The sequence below is a fragment of the Aristolochia californica genome, unplaced genomic scaffold (assembly GCF_029961685.1).
Source record: "Aristolochia californica isolate CCGP_79_NKW_82.1479 unplaced genomic scaffold, dmAriCali1.0.hap1 SCAF_5, whole genome shotgun sequence".
Taxonomy (NCBI): Eukaryota; Viridiplantae; Streptophyta; class Magnoliopsida; order Piperales; family Aristolochiaceae; genus Aristolochia; species Aristolochia californica.
This window is the reverse complement of record NW_027182214.1, coordinates 41,701,751-41,720,571: the sequence shown is the minus strand read 5'-3', so window position 1 is coordinate 41,720,571 and position 18,821 is coordinate 41,701,751. Positions and strand designations below refer to the sequence as shown.

At 40.5% G+C, this 18,821-nt stretch overlaps 2 protein-coding genes and 1 pseudogene across 3 annotated transcripts; 2 read left to right on the top strand and 1 right to left on the bottom strand.

Annotated features, from left to right (window-relative positions):
- Nucleotides 1–462: 462 nt before the first annotated feature.
- LOC137966097 (serine/threonine-protein kinase STY46-like) lies at nt 463–3,727 on the top strand. Its single transcript, XM_068812582.1, has 3 exons — nt 463–1,237; nt 1,931–3,011; nt 3,252–3,727. The coding sequence occupies exons 1-3, from the start codon at nt 897–899 to the stop codon at nt 3,534–3,536; spliced, it is 1,707 nt and encodes a 568-aa protein (XP_068668683.1). The 5' UTR covers nt 463–896; the 3' UTR covers nt 3,537–3,727.
- Nucleotides 3,728–5,811: 2,084 nt separating this feature from the next.
- LOC137965525 (ubiquitin-activating enzyme E1 1-like) lies at nt 5,812–12,492 on the top strand. Of its 2 annotated transcripts, XM_068811787.1 has the most exons (7): nt 5,812–6,031; nt 6,241–6,545; nt 7,170–7,387; nt 8,946–9,740; nt 10,147–11,015; nt 11,107–11,539; nt 11,807–12,492. In XM_068811787.1, the coding sequence occupies exons 2-7, from the start codon at nt 6,254–6,256 to the stop codon at nt 12,401–12,403; spliced, it is 3,204 nt and encodes a 1,067-aa protein (XP_068667888.1). In that variant the 5' UTR covers nt 5,812–6,031; nt 6,241–6,253; the 3' UTR covers nt 12,404–12,492. The 2 variants fall into 2 exon arrangements, with proteins under 2 accessions (XP_068667888.1, XP_068667887.1); XM_068811786.1 differs by lacking the exon at nt 5,812–6,031 and having other exon boundaries at nt 6,045–6,545.
- A 1,514-nt stretch (nt 12,493–14,006) lies between these two features.
- Nucleotides 14,007–15,604, bottom strand: LOC137965512 (protein VAPYRIN-like; annotated as a pseudogene).
- Between the last annotated feature and the right edge of the window lie 3,217 nt (nt 15,605–18,821).

Below are 18,821 nucleotides of genomic sequence, written 5' to 3'. Positions count from 1 at the left end.
CGGGCGATGATTATGATCTCTTCTTCAGCCATCTTCCACCTATCAATCAGCTTCAGTCGAAGAAATTGAAAAGAAAAGAGAATCGATCGCATTTGGATGTCGGCATTGAAGCTGCTCCCATGGCTGAAAACCAGTGAAATTAATTACATTTAATTGAAGCTATTATAAGAAGAAAGAGTTTGTTCAGAATATCCTTGTTTTTAATAGAAGAAAAAAAAAAAAAAAAAGAGGACAAAGAATTATAAAATGAAGAAGGTAAGAGTCATTATGAGTATCTTGGAAAATGGTAATTCTGGTTTCCTCTTTTTTGTTATGGGTTCGCACTTGCACCATTGAATCCTTTGTCCTCACTTTTTCAAACTTTCACCTTCTGCTCCAGTTTTTTACCAGGGTCTTCCACTACAACTATGCAATGGTGAACGTGCCTGGACCAGAGACTCTGGAGCTAGACCTCTCCAGTCTCCGTTGCAGAGGTGGACCTGTCTCTGAAACCTGTATTTCTCTTTTTGTTGCTCTCTTCTTCACAATCTCGCACAATAATACCGGTCACCCTCTCTTCTGCCTTCTTACCTCAGACGACACAATACAAAAATCTCATCTAGTCAATCTCTTCAATGGAGTTGGAAGAAAGCTGCTGAGCTTCAGTCTCACCCACATCAATCCATCACCATCATCTTTCAAGTTTCTGTCCTGTCTCTTCTCACAGAGAAAAAAAAAAAAAAAAAAACTAACGAAGCCAGACTCCATCAAACAGGAACCCTTCTTGTCAATCTTTATCCACTCTCTTCCAGGCGGTTGGCGCTGTGAAAATGGGATGTTGTGAAAATAGCCGTCTCTAACATTCTGAAGCTTTCGTTTTCGCTTTCTTCTAGTTTTGGTCCCTGCCTGCAACGACAATGGCTGCTGCTTTGGAATGCTGGTCAAGCCGAGCCAGCCCGGATGACGACATGGTCGAGCAAGTCCTCGTGAAGACCCAACCGAGATCCGAGGTTAGCTCGCCTTCCACCTCCTCCAAGGAGCCGTCTAAGTGGCAGCGGCTGAGCAGGAACTTCTCTGGGGCGATTAACACGCTCAAGACTTCGCTCAATCTGGACTCTGTGCGAGATCCAAACGCCGCTAGGATTGATGGGTTGTGGGCTGGGGTTGTGCAGAATCTCACCAAGCTCTACCCGGGGAGTCAGCTGCCGGAGAAGCTTGTTTCCAATATACGGAAACATTTTGATTCTTTGCCCATCAGGTATTTAGAGTTTTCTTTTCAAGTTACTTGGGTTCGTTCTCGATTTGGATCAGCCTTTATGAGCTGCTGGATCTTTTATCGTGAATCATCTTTGCTTCCATTTGCTGAAAACGTCAATATTTTTCCCATTCTGTTGTTGGATTTTACCCATTTCGATTCTACTTACCCGAATCAGTCTATATTGAAGGTGATTTTTTCTTCTTAGTTTCTAATTCATCTTTATTTGTCGGTTTAACATCATTTTTATCTATTTCCTGATTCTATCTTTTGCTTTATGTCTGCTTTCTAGATCCATTCATATTCGCATGAGGTTGTCTCGAGCCGTCAATATTCCTGCTACATCTCTTGCTTTTCTCGTTCTTGTTGGAATTTTTATTGGTTAATGTTGAGGATATTCTGAGAGGTCCAAGTTTTTCTGTCATTTGTGATTTCGAACCAGTGTATTTGTGGTTGTGTAACGGAGACCAGTTTCTGTTAGTCCCTTCAAATTCTGTTGACTGTTTGTTACTTTCTTTTTTTTCGCTTTACTGTAGTCCTCAAACATTTCTACAGCTTCTGCCGTCTTGGTTGCGATTCGTGGAGACCCACGACATTTTCTATTGGAATTGAACTCGAGATCGCCAAAAACTTTCTTTTTCTCAGAAAAACTATCTTCCAATCTTATGTTTGTTTTTTGTTTGTACCTCCTTTCAGCTATGCACAAGCTGGTTTTGACATGAAAGAAGTCTTCCTTCACATGCGCCTCATCGAACAGTCCATCACTGAAGACCGCCCAGCCATCTGGATTGATGAGGTCTCTGTAAACCAAACACAGGGAGCTATTTTCCGCCTGACCTTTGCATGTAATTCCTCCATTTCATTGTCTGCTATGTCTGGAGCTCTGGATAATGCCTCAGTCTGCTGCAAAAAGATCCAAATATTTGAAAAGAAGTCATTCACTCTCGGAATTATTATTGTGCTAGTTCAATCAGGCCAAGAAAAGTTCTTCAAGTCCAGAGTAGAGATTGTCCTCAAATCTGCTCTGAAACGGCCACCAAAACCTGCATCAATGAAGTTACCCTTTGGCCTTTGTGGCTGTCAGGAACAAACAACAAAAGCCCATCTAGAGATAGACAATGAAGAAGATGACTTTGAGCGGAATCTTGAACCTGTCACTGATAATTCAGCGATCAGGCTCCAGCTCCCTCTTCCTGATTCAACATTTGTGGTAGCTGTTGATGAATGGCAGACCATCCAGTCCGGTGTGGATGAGATTGGGAAGTGGCTACTGAACTCTGACTGTATAGAATTTGCAGATCAGTTAGGAGCTTCCTCATTGAAGGGTATCTATAAAGGGGAAAAGGTAGCTATTGAGAGGCTCCGTGGGTGTGAGAAAGGGTCTGCTTATGAAATTGTGTTCCGACGGGATCTTTTGGAGTTGATGACCTGTGGGCACCAAAACATTCTCCATTTCCATGGTGTTTGCATTGATGAGAATCATGGACTATGTGTGGTGACAAAGTTGATGGAAGGAGGGACTGTACAAGATCTTATGCAAAGGGGGAAGAAGATTCCAATCAAGGAAGTGATAAGGATAGCGGTAGATGTTGCAGAGGGTATCAAGTTTATGAATGATCATGGAGTTCCTTACAGGGATCTCAACACACAAACTATTTCGTTAGATCGGCATGGGAATGCTTGTCTCTGCGATATGGGTGGTGTTGTAACTACATGTAGGAATTCAGGCGAGGTTACTGAGTATGAGACTGCTGGCTACAGATGGCTAGCTCCTGAGGTTAGTTTCTTAATGAAATTAACAGTTAACAGCAGATCACAGTGTTGGGTTGATCCTGCAAGTTTTGAACCTTCTTCAACTAGTTGGATTGATTTATGTTATTTGATATTTTTATAGCTAAATGAACTGTGGATCATCAAAGAACCAAACCATGCAATACAGGGTCATTAATTGAGTTTATGTTTGCTATATCATTGGCTTTGCAATTGTAATTTTCTTCTGCCATTTGGACTTTTGCAGATTATTGCAGGTGATCCAGAGAGTGTGGCAGAGACATGGATGAGCAATGTGTACAGCTTCGGCATGGTGGTGTGGGAGATGCTCACAGGAGAAGTGGCATATGGCTCCTACTCACCAGTTCAGGCAGCTGTAGGCATTGCAGCCTGCGGATTGAGGCCAGAAATCCCAAAAGACTGCCCACCCCATTTGAGATCCTTGATGATGAAGTGCTGGAACAACTGCCCATCCAAGCGCCCTCAGTTCTCTGAAATACTTTCAGTATTGCTCAGGCCAAGCATCAAGTGAAGCAGTGAAGCTGCTGCTGCTGCTGTTGTCATCTGTATAAATCCTACTCTATTTACTGGTCGATGCCCAAATGTAGATTTGAGATGTATGATCAAATCCTCTTTGTTTTTTTTTTTTTTTGTTTTTTGTTATTGTTTTACCTCAAATCTCCCCGATTTCTATTGTCTAATCTATAATTTTTTTGGCTGTCATTCTCTGTAAGATCAGAAACAAGCAGGCTTGGAGATCGTAATTAAATTTTCATCCCAGATAATCATTGTAAAAAAAAAAAATACAAAAATCATAATATTTGAAAGTTTAAGAACTTTTAAGGCTTTCGGCCCTCTTTTCTTCAAAAAGAATCTTGTAAACGACAAGAGGAGGGTCGGCCATCCTGAGTAATGACTACCTTTGATCTTTATTGTTCATGTCTTGTTTGTTTGTTTCCGTGTTCTTCTTTTGCAGCAACGACTCGACCAGTATGTATATCTTAGTGGGCTCTTTGTAACCGAAGAATGGCCCACCGTCACAAGAACATAGGCTTTTTGTGTCTGTTTGGGTGTTTGTGGGTCCTGTTCTGTCTCCGTGGATTCCTTAAAGCAGGGACGGAAGGCTTCTCCGTTTGTGAGCCCAGTGACCCCACATGGAGAAACGTTAAAGGCGTGCAGCATGGGTGATGAAAGTGCGGCGTCGGCATGATTGGTGGGCCGCGGAATTATGAAGAAAAAGAAAAAAATAATAATAATATTTTATAATTTTGATGATTAAAATTTTCTCTCAAATTTCTATTTTTTTTTCTTCCTAAATTTTAAGAGACCTCGAAAAATAAAATAAAATAAAATAAAAAGGGAGAGGAAGAAAAGAAAAAAGAAAAAGCAAAGAAAAGAAAAAAATGGAGAAAAAATAGAAGAGAGATGATTTTTACCTCATTAGTGCGCTTCAAAAATTGGAGTGGAATGTTAATTTTACTCATTTAAGTGACAAAATCATGTTAATGTGTATGAATAGTTATAATAGACTTCACTTTATCCAAATAATCTAAGATTATCCCATTTCTTCACTAAACGATGGAATGTTAAATTCCACCTCTTATGGTTGAATTTTGCTTTCCATCATGATGTGTATGTTTCTTCTTCCTCGTTCCTCCTTCTATTGTGAGTGGGTTTGTCAGAGCTAGGTGGTTCCGTCCACCAATGATAGGCTATGTACTTGGCTTTCGTACTTAACTGATCGGTCTTTTCAGTTGTATTGGCTAGGCGTTTGACATAGTATTAGATTTGGGCACCATGTTCTGCTTTCAAATTCCAGGTGAAGCTGTAGGGAACAGGAACGGTGGGTGTCAGAGATAGGTGGTTCCGTCCACCATTGATGGGTTAGATACTTGGTTTTTCACACTTAACATATCAGTCTTTTCGATTATATTGGCTAGGCGTTTGACCTGGTATTAGAGATGGGCACCACGTTCCCTGTTCGAATCCCAGGTGAAGCGATAGAGAACGAGAATGATGGGTGTCAGGGCTAGGTGGTTCCGTCCACCACTGATGGGTTATGTACTTGGTTTTCCACACTTAACAGACTCGTCTCGTGGGTTGTATTGGCTAAACATTTGACATGGTATTAGAGTTGGATACTACGTTATGCGTTCAAATCCCGGGTGAAACAATAGGGAACAGGGACAAGGACAAGGAAACTCATACCCCAATCAATCATTAAGATGAAACCCACCATGTAGGCGCCATAAAAATTAAATCAAAACATATGCAATGGAGGTGGCACATCGCTGGCATATTGTATTGCAGGAGACTATCACCTAAGCAAGATATATACTTGACTCATGACACCTTCCAAAAATGACAAATAAGTTTGACACATGAAAATGTGAAAGCTGTAAAATATTAGCCAATCAATGGCTTAATATATTACCCTTTGTACCCCACTATATAAGGAAGGTTGAAGAACCCTTTATGTAACGCAACCGGTTTCTCAATTCGGATATCCGATTTCCGGAGAAAAAATGCGTGAGGGCGAACTTCCTAAAGGAAGCTTCTAGTACTTTTGGAAGCCCGATCCGAATCTGTTGCTCTCCGCCCGACGGACCAAATCTAAGAGGTCTGAGAGCGCTGGGCCCGCTTACTGTACTTTATGAACGAACCAGATGAGCACTACTACTTGGTCCCACATTTTCTAATTTTTTTTTAAAGGAAAACGGGAAACGCGTTTTTACTGGGGCGAGCGCAAGGGTCCTTGCCTTGATGATGAAGGAAGCTATTTACTTCAGCGGCTTTCACCTCATCATGAACTTCCTCTCACTCTTCTCGTGCTTTATCTTCGGGGTGAGAGTAGGGCATCGACTCTGCCCTAAAACCTAACTGGACTCTGTGACACAAACGGGGAACAGAGAGATTGGTCGTTTGAATTGAAAGAGCGAGAGAGAGAGAAACACAACCGATTCGGTGGAAAACTAACCTTTACTTTTCCGTGTGACCTTCATTCTTTGTTCCGAGAAGTTGTCATCGGTACGTTCTTAGCTCTTAATTCTTGTTAGTTAATCTCTCATGGACCTCAGATTTGGGTTACCGTTAGGAATTTTGGTTTCTGCGCCGGTCGTCGTGGGACTGCTGCTTTCCTGGGGCCTTTTTCATCTAAATATCTTCAATCTTTTGCTTCTTTTGTTGTTGTTGTTGTTTTTGATCCTGTCGATGGGTTCTGGCGGGGTTTTGAGCAGTTTATATCACTATATGCTTCCTAGAAAGAGAGCGGACGGAGAGGCGGATATTGTCGTTGAAGAAACGGAAGCCTTGAAGAAGCCGAGGTTAGATAGCTTCATCTCTCCGTCCGTGACGGAAAACAACAGCCACAGCAGCGATCTCGTGGGCCCGCCACTCTTTGCTGCCATGGACGGAAACCCGAACGACATCGATGAGGATCTTCATAGCCGGCAGCTCGCTGTCTATGGTCGTGAGACTATGCGCCGACTTTTTGCATCTAATGTTCTCATCTCCGGCATGCAGGGCCTTGGTGCTGAGATCGGTACCCTTTTTGCTCATTTTCCTCTTTCTTATTTTCATTTTGTTCCCTAATATGGTGCTGCTTCCCAATTTTTTTTTTTTTATCCTCTATTTGTTTCTTTCTCCACCCCCCTTGTATATGAGGTTGAATGGTGGATTTAGATAACTAGGATCCAGTTTACGCTGCTGGATGGTTCTTTCTCTTAGAGTAGCTATAGGTTGAGGGCCGTTGACAGCCTTCGTCGATGTTAGGATGTTCTGATAACTTTGGTACCATCTAAATTTTTGTGGCCGAGCATACAGTTTTCATACCTCTGCTGAGATTATAAATTTCTTTCCTGGTTTTCATTTTCGAGTCTCATTTCTTGAAGTTTGAAATTTACTGCTTTGGCATCTCTTCGCAAATGCTTAACTTGTCAAAATGTTGAATTGCGTTTTGAACTTCTCTTGACAAAACTATGCCGTATACTGTCATTAATTTCTTACTGTTACAAATCAACAAATCTATTTGTCATGAACAGTATGTAACAGATATCTAAGAAGAAAGATTTGGAACTGTTTTTCGAAGCTCCTTCTGAACTACTGGTTCTATCTTTTTTTCTTATCTTATAATTGTTGACTAACGAATGATTATAACTACTTGCAGCAAAGAATCTTGTTCTTGCGGGGGTTAAGTCAATCACCTTGCATGATGAAGGGACTGTTGAGATGTGGGACCTTTCCAGCAATTTTTTTTTCTCAGAAGATGATATTGGGAAGAACAGGGCACTTGCTTGTGTCCAGAAGCTGCAGGAGCTTAATAATGCTGTTATTATATCTACAATGACTAAAAAATTGTCCAAGGAGCAGCTCTCTGGTTTCCAGGTTTTTTTGCCTTTCTTTTCATTGTTCACATTTTGAGCCGATTCATTTACTTTACTATTCTGTTTATTGTTTTTTCGCAGCTGCATCACTCACACTTTGTCTCACGTACCCCTCACCCCCAACAACATCACACACACACTCAAAAAAAAAAAAAAAAAAGAATTTGTGCTTCTGTTAGAACTTCTCATGCCACATATCTGTGTTAGAAGGGCATAATTCTGGTGTTCTTGAATTTATACATGTAGAGTAGATTAAACTGATTAACTGAGAAAAATGCCTGTATTTGACAACATATGAATCCTTTTTTCGTGACTATTGATGGTGGATAAATGATGTATAAAGTAAGATCCATGTTTCATCTTTCATATGTTAAAGAAACTTTTTAAATTGAAAGAGTGGTTTCAGATGTGAAAGAAGTTCATCAACTTGCAAGGATGACAAGTAGGGAATTGCAGGCTTGGTTGAGTTTTGGTATTTTTCTACCTGGTAGATTCCTTCGGTCCATACCCTTCTAACTCATTGAAGTGAGGAATCTGATGGACTCTACTATCATTTTCAATATTCATATAAAAAATGTAAAGTTGTTGAGTTAGAAATGATATTTTTTGAAGAGGAGAAAACGATGCACCTACTTCCACTTTTGTGCTTAACTGTGTTTGGGGTGACAAGCAGGCGAAGGGCTAAAATCTTGACTTAGAAAATTCTTGAAGGACTTGAGATTTTTTTTTTCTGATGAGAGCGAAACTTTATTTCAAAGCCAAGAGGCAATATGGATTAGTTAGACTAGCTTAGGAGCATGCATGGTTTGATTGTGCTGTCCCCACTGGCTTAGTGTTTCCTGAATAATTTTGTCAGTGATATGGATGGCACCTGAGAGTTCCCTTCTCTCCTATGGCTTCTCAACTTGCTGATACTTCTTTTAAGCAGGTTAGAAGCTGAAGCAATCAATGCCAACAATTACCTATTTAGAGTCAAATGCAAAAAAATTCCAAGTGGGTTTGATTTCTTACATTCTTATTCTTAGGAAGCATTGGTTTTAAAATTAACTGGATTACTATCTCTCAAGCAACGGGTTATTGTATCAGGTCATAGAGTATGAAATTTGGTTTTTCTGGCTTACTGTTCTTGTTAGTTTGCCAAAGGGGCTTGTTTTAAATGGCTGTGAAGAACATATGTAACATATGGTTATCATAGTCGTGGAACGTGAATGTATCTGTATTAGGCTTTTATTATTAACGGGTGTTCTCTTACAAGAGCTATCAGCAAGAACCAGTTCATGGATACTTAGTTGGTATTTCTTTCTGAATTCCAAAATTTGCTACTTGGTTGGTAATTTCATGTTTGTTCTGAATCAAGCTGAGTTTATTACTTATTATCGTCTTTCTAGAATAAAATGATTAAGAATGGGAAGCTATCTTCATTTGGCCTGTGCAGAAATTTATTGTTTCTTTGCTTCTTTAATAAAACCCATTGACTGATAATCTGCTTCTATTTCGAAACTGATTCTGGTCGTTAACCTAGCATTGCTACTCTAACTTAAAGCTTCTACGCACTGCAGGCTGTTGTTTTCACTGACATTACCCTGGAAAAAGCAATTGAATTTGATGATTATTGCCACACTCACCAACCACCAATTGCTTTCATCAAAACTGAAGTCCGAGGTCTCTTTGGTAATGTCTTTTGTGACTTTGGTCCTGAATTCACTGTTGTCGATGTAGATGGCAAGGAACCTAACACGGGCATCATTGCATCAATTAGCAATGATAATCCTGCCCTTGTGTCATGTGTGGATGATGAACGGCTTGAGTTTCAGGATGGGGACCTGGTTGTCTTTTCTGAGGTACAAGGCATGACTGAGCTCAATGATGGGAAACCAAGGAAGGTTAAAAATGGTAGAGCCTACTCTTTTACTCTTGAGGAGGACACCACAAACTTTGGCTTTTATGAAAAATGTGGGATAGTAACAGAAGTGAAACAGCCCAAAGTTCTGAAATTCAAACCACTAAAGGAAGCTCTCAAGGATCCTGGGGATTTTCTTCTCAGTGACTTCTCTAGATTTGACCGACCACCAGTACTGCACTTGGCTTTTCAAGCTTTGGATAAATTCATCTGTGAAGTGGGGCGATTTCCTGTTGCTGGGTCTGAGGAGGATGCCCAAAAGTTGATACATTATGCTATTGCTATTAATGATGGCTCAGGTGACACTAAGATTGAACAGGTTGATGAGAAACTTTTCAGGAATTTTGCATTTGGTTCAAGGGCTGTCCTGAATCCAATGGCTGCCATGTTTGGTGGTGTTGTGGGACAAGAGGTTGTGAAAGCATGCTCTGGAAAATTTCATCCTCTTTTTCAGGTAATACCTTCAAGGTTAAATTAAATTCTAGAGGGTGTTTTTAGTCTAGTTCGTTGATAATCCTCTGAACTATGGTTTTGATTACACAATGATTTCTGTTTATGTTCCTCTTGGGGTCCCAGAGTTTGAAAACTCACCAATTAGACACTGTTAGAGGTCGTACATGAGTAGTTTTATTAACTTGCAATACATAATAATTAGTTTTATGCAAGTATTTACGAGCATAGTTGTTGCTTGAATTGTCTGATTGGTGTGTTTTATGGACTGTGGTGGTTCCATTTTGGAAGAACTATTTATGAGCACCAGTGTACATACACATGATGTATTCAGTTTTATTGCTGGTGTCTTTTGTTATCTTGCTATTTTGTTCTAATTATATAATATTGGGTTTTGATTTGTGTTACAGTTCTTTTACTTTGACTCCCTTGAGTCACTTCCTTGTGAACCACTGGATCCCAATGATCGGAAGCCATTGAACAGCCGCTATGATGCACAAATCTCAGTCTTCGGATTGAAGCTTCAGAAGAAGTTGGAGGAGGCAAAAGTATTTACAGTGGGGTCCGGTGCCCTTGGATGTGAGTTCCTGAAGAACCTAGCTCTAATGGGAGTTTGTTGTGGGAACCAGGGGAAGCTGACTATAACAGATGATGATGTCATTGAAAAGAGCAACCTCACTCGTCAATTCCTTTTCCGTGATTGGAATATTGGGCAGGCCAAGTCCACGGTTGCTGCTTCTGCAGCCCATGCAATCAATCCCCGTCTTCGAATTGAAGCTCTCCAAAATCGTGCAAGTCCTGAGACAGAGAATGTGTTCAATGATGAATTCTGGGAGAATCTAGATGTGGTTATCAATGCTTTAGATAACGTGAATGCTAGGCTGTACATAGACCTTAGATGCATATACTTCCAGAAAGCCCTTTTAGAATCTGGAACTTTAGGTGCTAAGTGCAACACACAGATGGTCATCCCTCATCTTACAGAGAATTATGGTGCTTCTCGTGATCCTCCTGAGAAACAAGCACCCATGTGCACTGTTCATTCATTCCCGCACAATATTGATCACTGCTTGACATGGGCACTTTCTGAATTTGAAGGGTTGCTTGAAAAGACACCAGTTGAAGTTAATACTTTTTTGTCTGACCCTGCTAAATATACATTGGATAAAAAGAGTACTGCAGATGCACAAGCCAGAAATCTCCTTGAACGAATTGTAGAGTGTCTTGACAAAGAGAGATGCGAAACTTTCCAGGACTGCATTACATGGGCACGATTGAAGTACAAGTTCTCTCTCTTTGAGTAATCACCACATTTTGCCTCAGTAAACCTCTGGGAGTAGTATTTCTTACTGGGGAATTTATTTCTGCAGGTTTGAAGATTATTTTGTCAACCGAGTAAAGCAGCTGACTTTTACATTTCCGGAAGATGCAGCCACTAGCACAGGAGCACCCTTCTGGTCTGCACCTAAACGTTTTCCACATGCCCTCCAGTTTTCATCCAGTGATCTAGGTCATCTTCACTTTGTTATGGCGGCTTCCATATTGCGAGCAGAGACATTTGGGATATCTGTTCCTGAATGGGCTAAGAATCCACAGAAGCTGGCAAATGCTGTGAACAAAGAATTGGTCCCTGATTTTGAGCCCAAGACGGGTGTCAAGATAGTGACAGATGAGAAAGCCACAAGTCTGTCAGCTGCCTCTGTTGATGATGCAGCTGTAATTGACATTTTGCTTAACAAATTGGAAGATTGTGCTAAGAGCCTCTCTCCTGGCTTTAGGATGAACCCAATACAATTTGAGAAGGTGTGTTTCTCTTATCTTTTTAAAAGCAAAAGTTATCAAAAAATAATATGTTTAAATAGATGTGAAAAGATTAGTTCATGTTGCGGGTCCTGGGATTTTGAGGTTTTTGTGCATGTGTTATTTTCTGTACTTGAGTTTGGAGAGGGCAGCTGGGAAATATTTTTATGGTGTAGATTTCCTCTTTTGACGTGTATTAGGCTGTTTCTATACGTTTTTTTTTTTGGTTTCTCTGAACCGTTTCTGTTGTGGATGAATTTCAAATTATAGGATGATGATAAAAACTACCACATGGACTTCATTGCGGGACTGGCTAACATGCGTGCAAGAAACTACAGCATTCCAGAAGTAGACAAGCTGAGAGCCAAGTTCATTGCGGGAAGGATAATCCCGGCGATTGCGACATCCACAGCTATGGCAACGGGTCTGGTTTGCCTTGAACTCTACAAGGTGTTAAGTGGTGGGCACAAGGTGGAAGAGTATCGAAATACATTTGTGAACCTCGGGCATCCTCTCTTGTGCATGGCAGAGCCAGTGCCGCCTAAGGTGATAAAGCATCGGGAGATGGAGTGGACGGTGTGGGATCGATGGGTGATAAAGCAAAATGTGACGTTGAGAGAGCTGCTTGAGTGGCTCAAGGAGAAAGGGCTAAACGCTTACAGCATTTCGTGTGGAACTTGCCTTCTCTATAATAGTATGTTTCCGAAGCACAAGGAGAGGATGGAGCGGAAGGTAGTGGATTTGGCGAGGGAGATTGCCAAGGTTGAGATTCCTCTGTATAGGCGCCATTTGGATGTCGTGGTGGCTTGTGAAGATGACGATGATAACGATATCGATATTCCATTGATATCTATATATTCCAAGTAAGGATGTAGTTTTTTTTTTGTAAGTTGCATCATCCTGATTTGATTTATTAGGGTCTCTCTACCTAAGTTATGAATTACTGAATTTCTCTATTTCCAATATAAATTTTAAAAAACAACAGCGTGGATCGTTTCATGTTTTTCTTCTTTTCCTGATTCGGCATTTTTGGTTTGGAAACCGAAGCTAAAACGTGTTTATAAGGAAGAACAGACAAAACCAACACTAGACTTTGAGCCAAATGAAGAATGAAGTGACTTTGAAGAAGCACCTTGATGAATCATGGATAATTAAAGACTAAGAGTCTATGTTCAGGAACCTTTTATTCATTTAATTTAGGCTTATATCATGCTTAGAACTTAGTTGTATACGCTACAAAAAAAATATGATCAATCATTCACTTAGCTGCATGATCGATTAACCTTCTTGGGCATGATTGATCATACAAAATACTGTAATGTAGATATTATAAAACATGATCGATCAATCTTGTTCTTGCAAAATTTGAAAAATAAAGTTAATTGATGGTCTAATTGATCATAAAGCCACATTAACTCCAAAATAAAACCGTTTTGGGAGGTGATTGATCTATCAATGAAAAAGGTATGATCAATCTCCACAACTATTTGGAGACCCGAACTCTTCCCTAAGCCCTCACTGAAAATTTATTAACAAACCAAAACTTTGACAAAATATTTGTACATGCAAATTTTCAATTCTACTTCATTGTAAAAGAGAAGGCCTGTTTTTTTTTGCCAAAATCCCCCTCAATTCTTTTTGCATTTCTTGGCACTCGTATTTCTTCCATAGCTCCACATACTTCATCATTGGTGCATATGTAGTTGGATGGTTGGAATTACTTTAGGAGTGACTATTTCTCCAACAAGAAGGTATAAATCTTCATTTCTCTTTATATTTTTCACTTTTTAAGAAGCTTTTTCTAATGCCTTAATTTCTTAAGGGAATTTCTCGGGAGAGCTAAAATCTAGTTGTATGAGAATCTCTTTGGTAGAGATTGAGATAGTGTAATTGGGTATTAAACTTGACTTAAAGAGAGAGCCACGATCTCTTTTATAAATTTTGTTAATAAAATTTTCCCAAGCAAGTATTCTTAGTAGTGATTACCACTAGAGGAACATTGAAAATAAAAATTCTCGACCTCCTTGTGGTTGTGTATATATACTTCGACTTTTGCTTACTTATTTTTATTTTCACATTAAGTATTCAATTTTTTTTTCTGCTCTTAATTCCTCTTGATTTGCCACCTAGACCAAGACAGCTCACCTCCCAACCCTAGCATCAAGCATTTGCAAGCAAATTTGTTAGCTGACACTCTTATTTGAAGAGGGGAACATTATCCATGTTTATAGTGGAGAACACACCTTATTTTGGAGGGAAAGATGGGTTGGGGGACAGAGCTTGGCAATCTCATTCCCATCTATCAGTGGGTTAGCTAGAGACCAAGACATATCAGTCAAGAGTTCATATAACATCATAAATGGTAACCATGTTTAGGATTTGAATTTAAGGAAAGGGTTAAGACACAACAAGGATACAAAAGCCCTATGCTTCATATGAATGCTTGAAAGTTTATATCTTTGAGGCTTGAGAGAGGGGACACTATGGTTTGAAAAATGAGATGCCTCTGGATCATACTATCACCTCCCAATACTTCATTCGAGGGTTAAGCGACAGATGCCGATGAGACGGAGGAAGAAGAGGAGGGCAAACAGGTAAGAGAAGCACCTCTAATCTCGAGAATCTGTGAGATGTTCTCATAACCCATCATAGTAGCCATGTAAAGAGGAGTAGCTCCTCGCTTGCTTCTCGCATTCACGTTAGCTCCCCTATCGATCAATGCCTCGACAACCTCACTGCTGCCGCCCTCCACCGCCAGGTGCAGAGGGGTGTGCCCTTCTATGTCTCGACTCTCCACGTCCATTCCGAACTCGGCCAGCATCGCTACGATGTCTGCATGGCCTTGTATGGCCGGCGAGTGGAGAGCTGTTAGACCGTATTGATCGTAGAGGTTAACGAAGCGTCCAAGTTTTTTTCCCAACAGAGATTTTAGCCGGTCGATCTCGCCCCGTCTTGCCGCGGTCAGCACCTCCTCTCCCCGTTGGAGGATCTCCATCACATTTTCCTGTGTTGCGTTTCACATGAACTAGAAATTAGAGGAATCTCCAAATAATGGGCAATCCAGCGAATCTCCAAAAATCCTTAGAAGAGAGATCTGACGACTTACGTGTCCCTTTTCTTGAGCCACATCTACGGGCGCGACGTCCTCCGCCGCAATGGAGGCATCGGCTCCCACCTCCAACAGCAGCGTTACCATCTCATCATCCCCGTTTTCCGCCGCTCTGAACAGCGCCGTCCGTCCTTCTTCACTCTCTGCGTTCACCTCTGCTCCTGCCTCCACCAACCGCCTCACGCACCTTAACTGCCCCTTACTGGCCGCCAAGTGCAGCGGCGTCCGCCCTCGCTTATCCATGCACGCTAGTTTACCCTTTTCCTCATTTTCAACCAACAACCTCTCCGGCACGACCCTCCCACCAGAAACAACCGACACGTGAAGCGGGCTCCACCCTTGGACGCCATCTCGTCTTCCTCCTCCTTTCCATCGACTGGGTGGTGGTTATCCAGTCCCGCCCCCGCGAGTAGGTCGAGCATTTCAGCGTTAAGAGCGGTCTCAAGGAGAGCCGCCGCCTCCCGTGGAGAGAGGAGGAGGAGGAGGTATTTCTGTCGCTCGACAATATGCTGGACGGCGTCGACATCACCGGCGCTGACGGCGTGGCGGAGGAGGAAGGGGCCCACGTAGAACACCTTGAGCTTGATATCGTGAGTGGCGCGAGCGGAAGAGGAGAACCAGGTATTGAGTTGGTGATTGCCGTTGTCGTCGCCGTTGATTTCGAGGACAGGCGCGAGAGCCGTCTTGATGAGGAATCTGTCGGACGGAGATTTGGGAAAACGAAGGTGGTACCTGGTTCTGTGGCATGACGATGACCTGAAATGATGTGGAGGCAGCGGGTGGGATGAGGCCGTTTGGGGGGCTCACGAGGAACTTGTGTGCGGGGCGGAGTTTAGGACTTTGAAAGCTACTGGTGTGGTGGACGAGAGGGATTTGAGTTGAATTTTGGCTCTACATTTGCAACCCAAGTTGAAATCTATCTGCACTTCTTGCTCAGTTAATTGAACAAGTTTCTCCATTGAAATGGAACTCAAGAGTCCCCAGAAGCCCTTCTTCCACACTGCTTTATTCAACTTTTTCACTTCAAATAGAGACGAGAAAGGGATAAAATTTCGTCTTCTTTGAGACGAGAGAGAGCGAGAAGAAAGATACTTTAAAAAAAAAAAAAAAAAAAAGCTGGTTTCGTGCAAAGGAATTGAAGGAGACCCTTCGAGAGACGATAGGTGGTGTAAGACACTGTACTGTTGCATTTGTCTTCTTTCTCCGGTTTTGGAACAGGACTACCGACCACTTACCCTACGGAGAAAATCTCTACACGAATATTGAAGTTTAAAGCTCTTGATTCAACAAAAAATATTCAACAAGAGCACTAATGCATATAACGCTAGTGGAACCTCAATTCCTCTATTTTTATGCATAAACAGGGTGATTCACTAACGTCGCTTCTACCTAAACTATTCAAGTGCACTAATGCACTTTGGGCACTTTTCTAGAGAATTCACTCTCCTAAAATTCCTTGTGCACTAACTGGACCGTTATGAAATTAGAGATCATCTCATACAAAAACAGTTTTGTTAAATTGGGTCTAAGGCCCATCCCAAAATAATTAACCAACTTAGGAAACCTCTTTCCCAACAAATAAACTCAAGGTCTTTATACTCATTAATATATGTGGGATTATTCTTTAACACTCCCCCTCTCGCGTAAGCCCTCTTTTTGTGGCTCTATAAGTGGATAGTTTTAGGTGTAAGCCCTCTTTTGTGGCTCTATAAGTGGATAATTTTAGGTGTAAGCCCTCTTTTGTGGTTCTATAAGTGGATAGTTTTAGGTGTATGCCCTCTTTTGTGGATCTACAAGTGGATAGTTTAGGTGTAAGCCCTTTTTTGTGTGGCTCTACAAGTAGATAGATTAGGTGTAAACCCCTTTTTTGTGGCTTTACGAGTGGATGGTGTAGGTGTAGGCCCACATAGGAGTACTTGCTTTGATACCATGTTAAATTGGGTCTAAGGCCCATCCCAAAATGACTAGCCAACTTAGGAAATCTTTTTCCCAATTAATAAACTCAAGATCTTTGTACTCATTAATATATGTGGGATTATTCCTTAGCAAGTTTTACTTAGTAAATTATTAGTTCATATCATAAAAACCCAAAAACCATCTGCATACATAACAAAGTAAAGAAAAATCCAAACTTACATGACAAAATAACGGAAAGCTCCCTCATCCTTATATGCTTAATGGTGAGTTAACTGCATAAGGTTCGTCAAATAAATTCACATGCCAATAGACAGAACTACTAAACAAGGTTAAACAAATGGAAATAGCAAATCAAATTTTTTGGACAAACAAATTCTCATCTAAAAAAATTAGCTTGCTTCATCTATAAATACTTGCCCATTGCACAAAACTGAAGCATAGAACAGTGTTATGATTACTGCATCATGCCTAAACATAACTAAAGGTGAATGTAGCTACAACTCACATTTAGCAAATCCAAAATGAACACAGGAAGAAAGCTATTTAGAAACTCGGGAAATAAATGTCTCTAACTTAAACAACCAATATTTATTAAAAATAAATTATAGATAGATAGAACTTGTACCCACAATAGGCTTCCTACAACCATCACTTACAGGTTTTGAGTCAGTGACAGAACAATTGGAAACTTCATAGATGTAAAACCTTCTCAGTAAATGCTTCCATCTAAGATTTCATTAGAATTCAGGAGGAAGTTCTACACAAGATAAAATGTGACAGACCTAATCCACATTCAACAAGTGTCCATTAAATGCTTCAGTCCAAGATTTCAGACTAAATCCACATGGAAAAAGCGTAAAATTCTATTTTTTTCTAAATCTTTGGAGCAAGATATGTTTTTTATGTATGTATCAACTACAGAAAGACTGACTTAAAAATAAAATGCTGGAAAAATAAGCTACCTGGGCAGATACCAATGATCCAACTTTAGCTGGTAATTCTTGGATAAAGTTGTTACTGATATCTTATACTCTGACAGATGGTCCACATATCCACACTTCGTCAGCCATAACCTGTCTGTGTATAACAACAATGACCAAAATTTTTATCATGCCTACCAAATTTTTTTGTCATAGATATCGCTTATACCCAACTTGTCAAGACAATTAATAAAAGTTGGTAAAACTCTGTCTTGGTCAATACATCGGCAAATTGATCTTGAGACCGAACATGAGGGACTTCAATGATTCTTGCTTCTAGCTTTTCCTTGATAAAATGTCTATCAACTTCAATGTGTTTAGTTATATCAGGTTGGACTAGGCTGTGGGAAATATCACATGCTGCCTTACTATCATAGTATAATTTCATAAGACTTGTCTATTCATTGTGTATTCTTGCATCAGATTCTTGATTCATAATAATTCACATATTGCCTTGGCCATTCCCCTGTATTCCGCTTCAACTGATGATCTAACTCCCACATCTTGTTTCTTACTTCTCCAAGTGACCAAATTTCCACCTACAAATATAAAGTATCCATATGTAGATCATCGATCCTCTATTGACCCAGCCCAATTGGCATCAGTATAATCTTCAATTTTATATTGACCCATCGCAAGACGGTTGACGACATTCAGATGTTCTTCACTTAGAATGGTATCCATAATGGTGGGATCCTACTAAATTGCCTCGCAAACGGAAGGATGCATCCGTTTTAATTGCTACATCTGGTAAGGTTCTTAATATTTTTTCTCCTAGTAGAAATAGTGAATGGATAATTGATTCTGGTGCTACTGATCATATGACCTTTGACAATCATCATGTTAAAAATATGAAACCATCTGAACAACATATCGTATCTATAACAAATAGTACTCCCTCTCACGTTATTGGACAAGGTTCCATCACCCTCACTGAAAAATAGAGTCTTGATTCAGTATTATTTGTTCCAACCCTCAATCATAATTTATTATCAACGACTCAAATAACTCGCGCTCTACATTGTATTATGATTTTTTGGCCTAACCGTTGTGTTTTTAAGCATATTCGAACTCGGAAGTCAATTGGTTATGGTACTAGAAGGGGAAAGCTCTATTACTTTGATCTGAAGCATGAGAGTTCTCATCAGTTTGCTCAAGCACTTTTCGTGCATAAATCTGCAGATTCTGAGATTTGGTTATGACATAAACGGTTGGTTCACTCATCCTTTGGTCATTTAAAGAAATTGTTTCCAAAACTCTTTGCTAGATTATCTGTTTC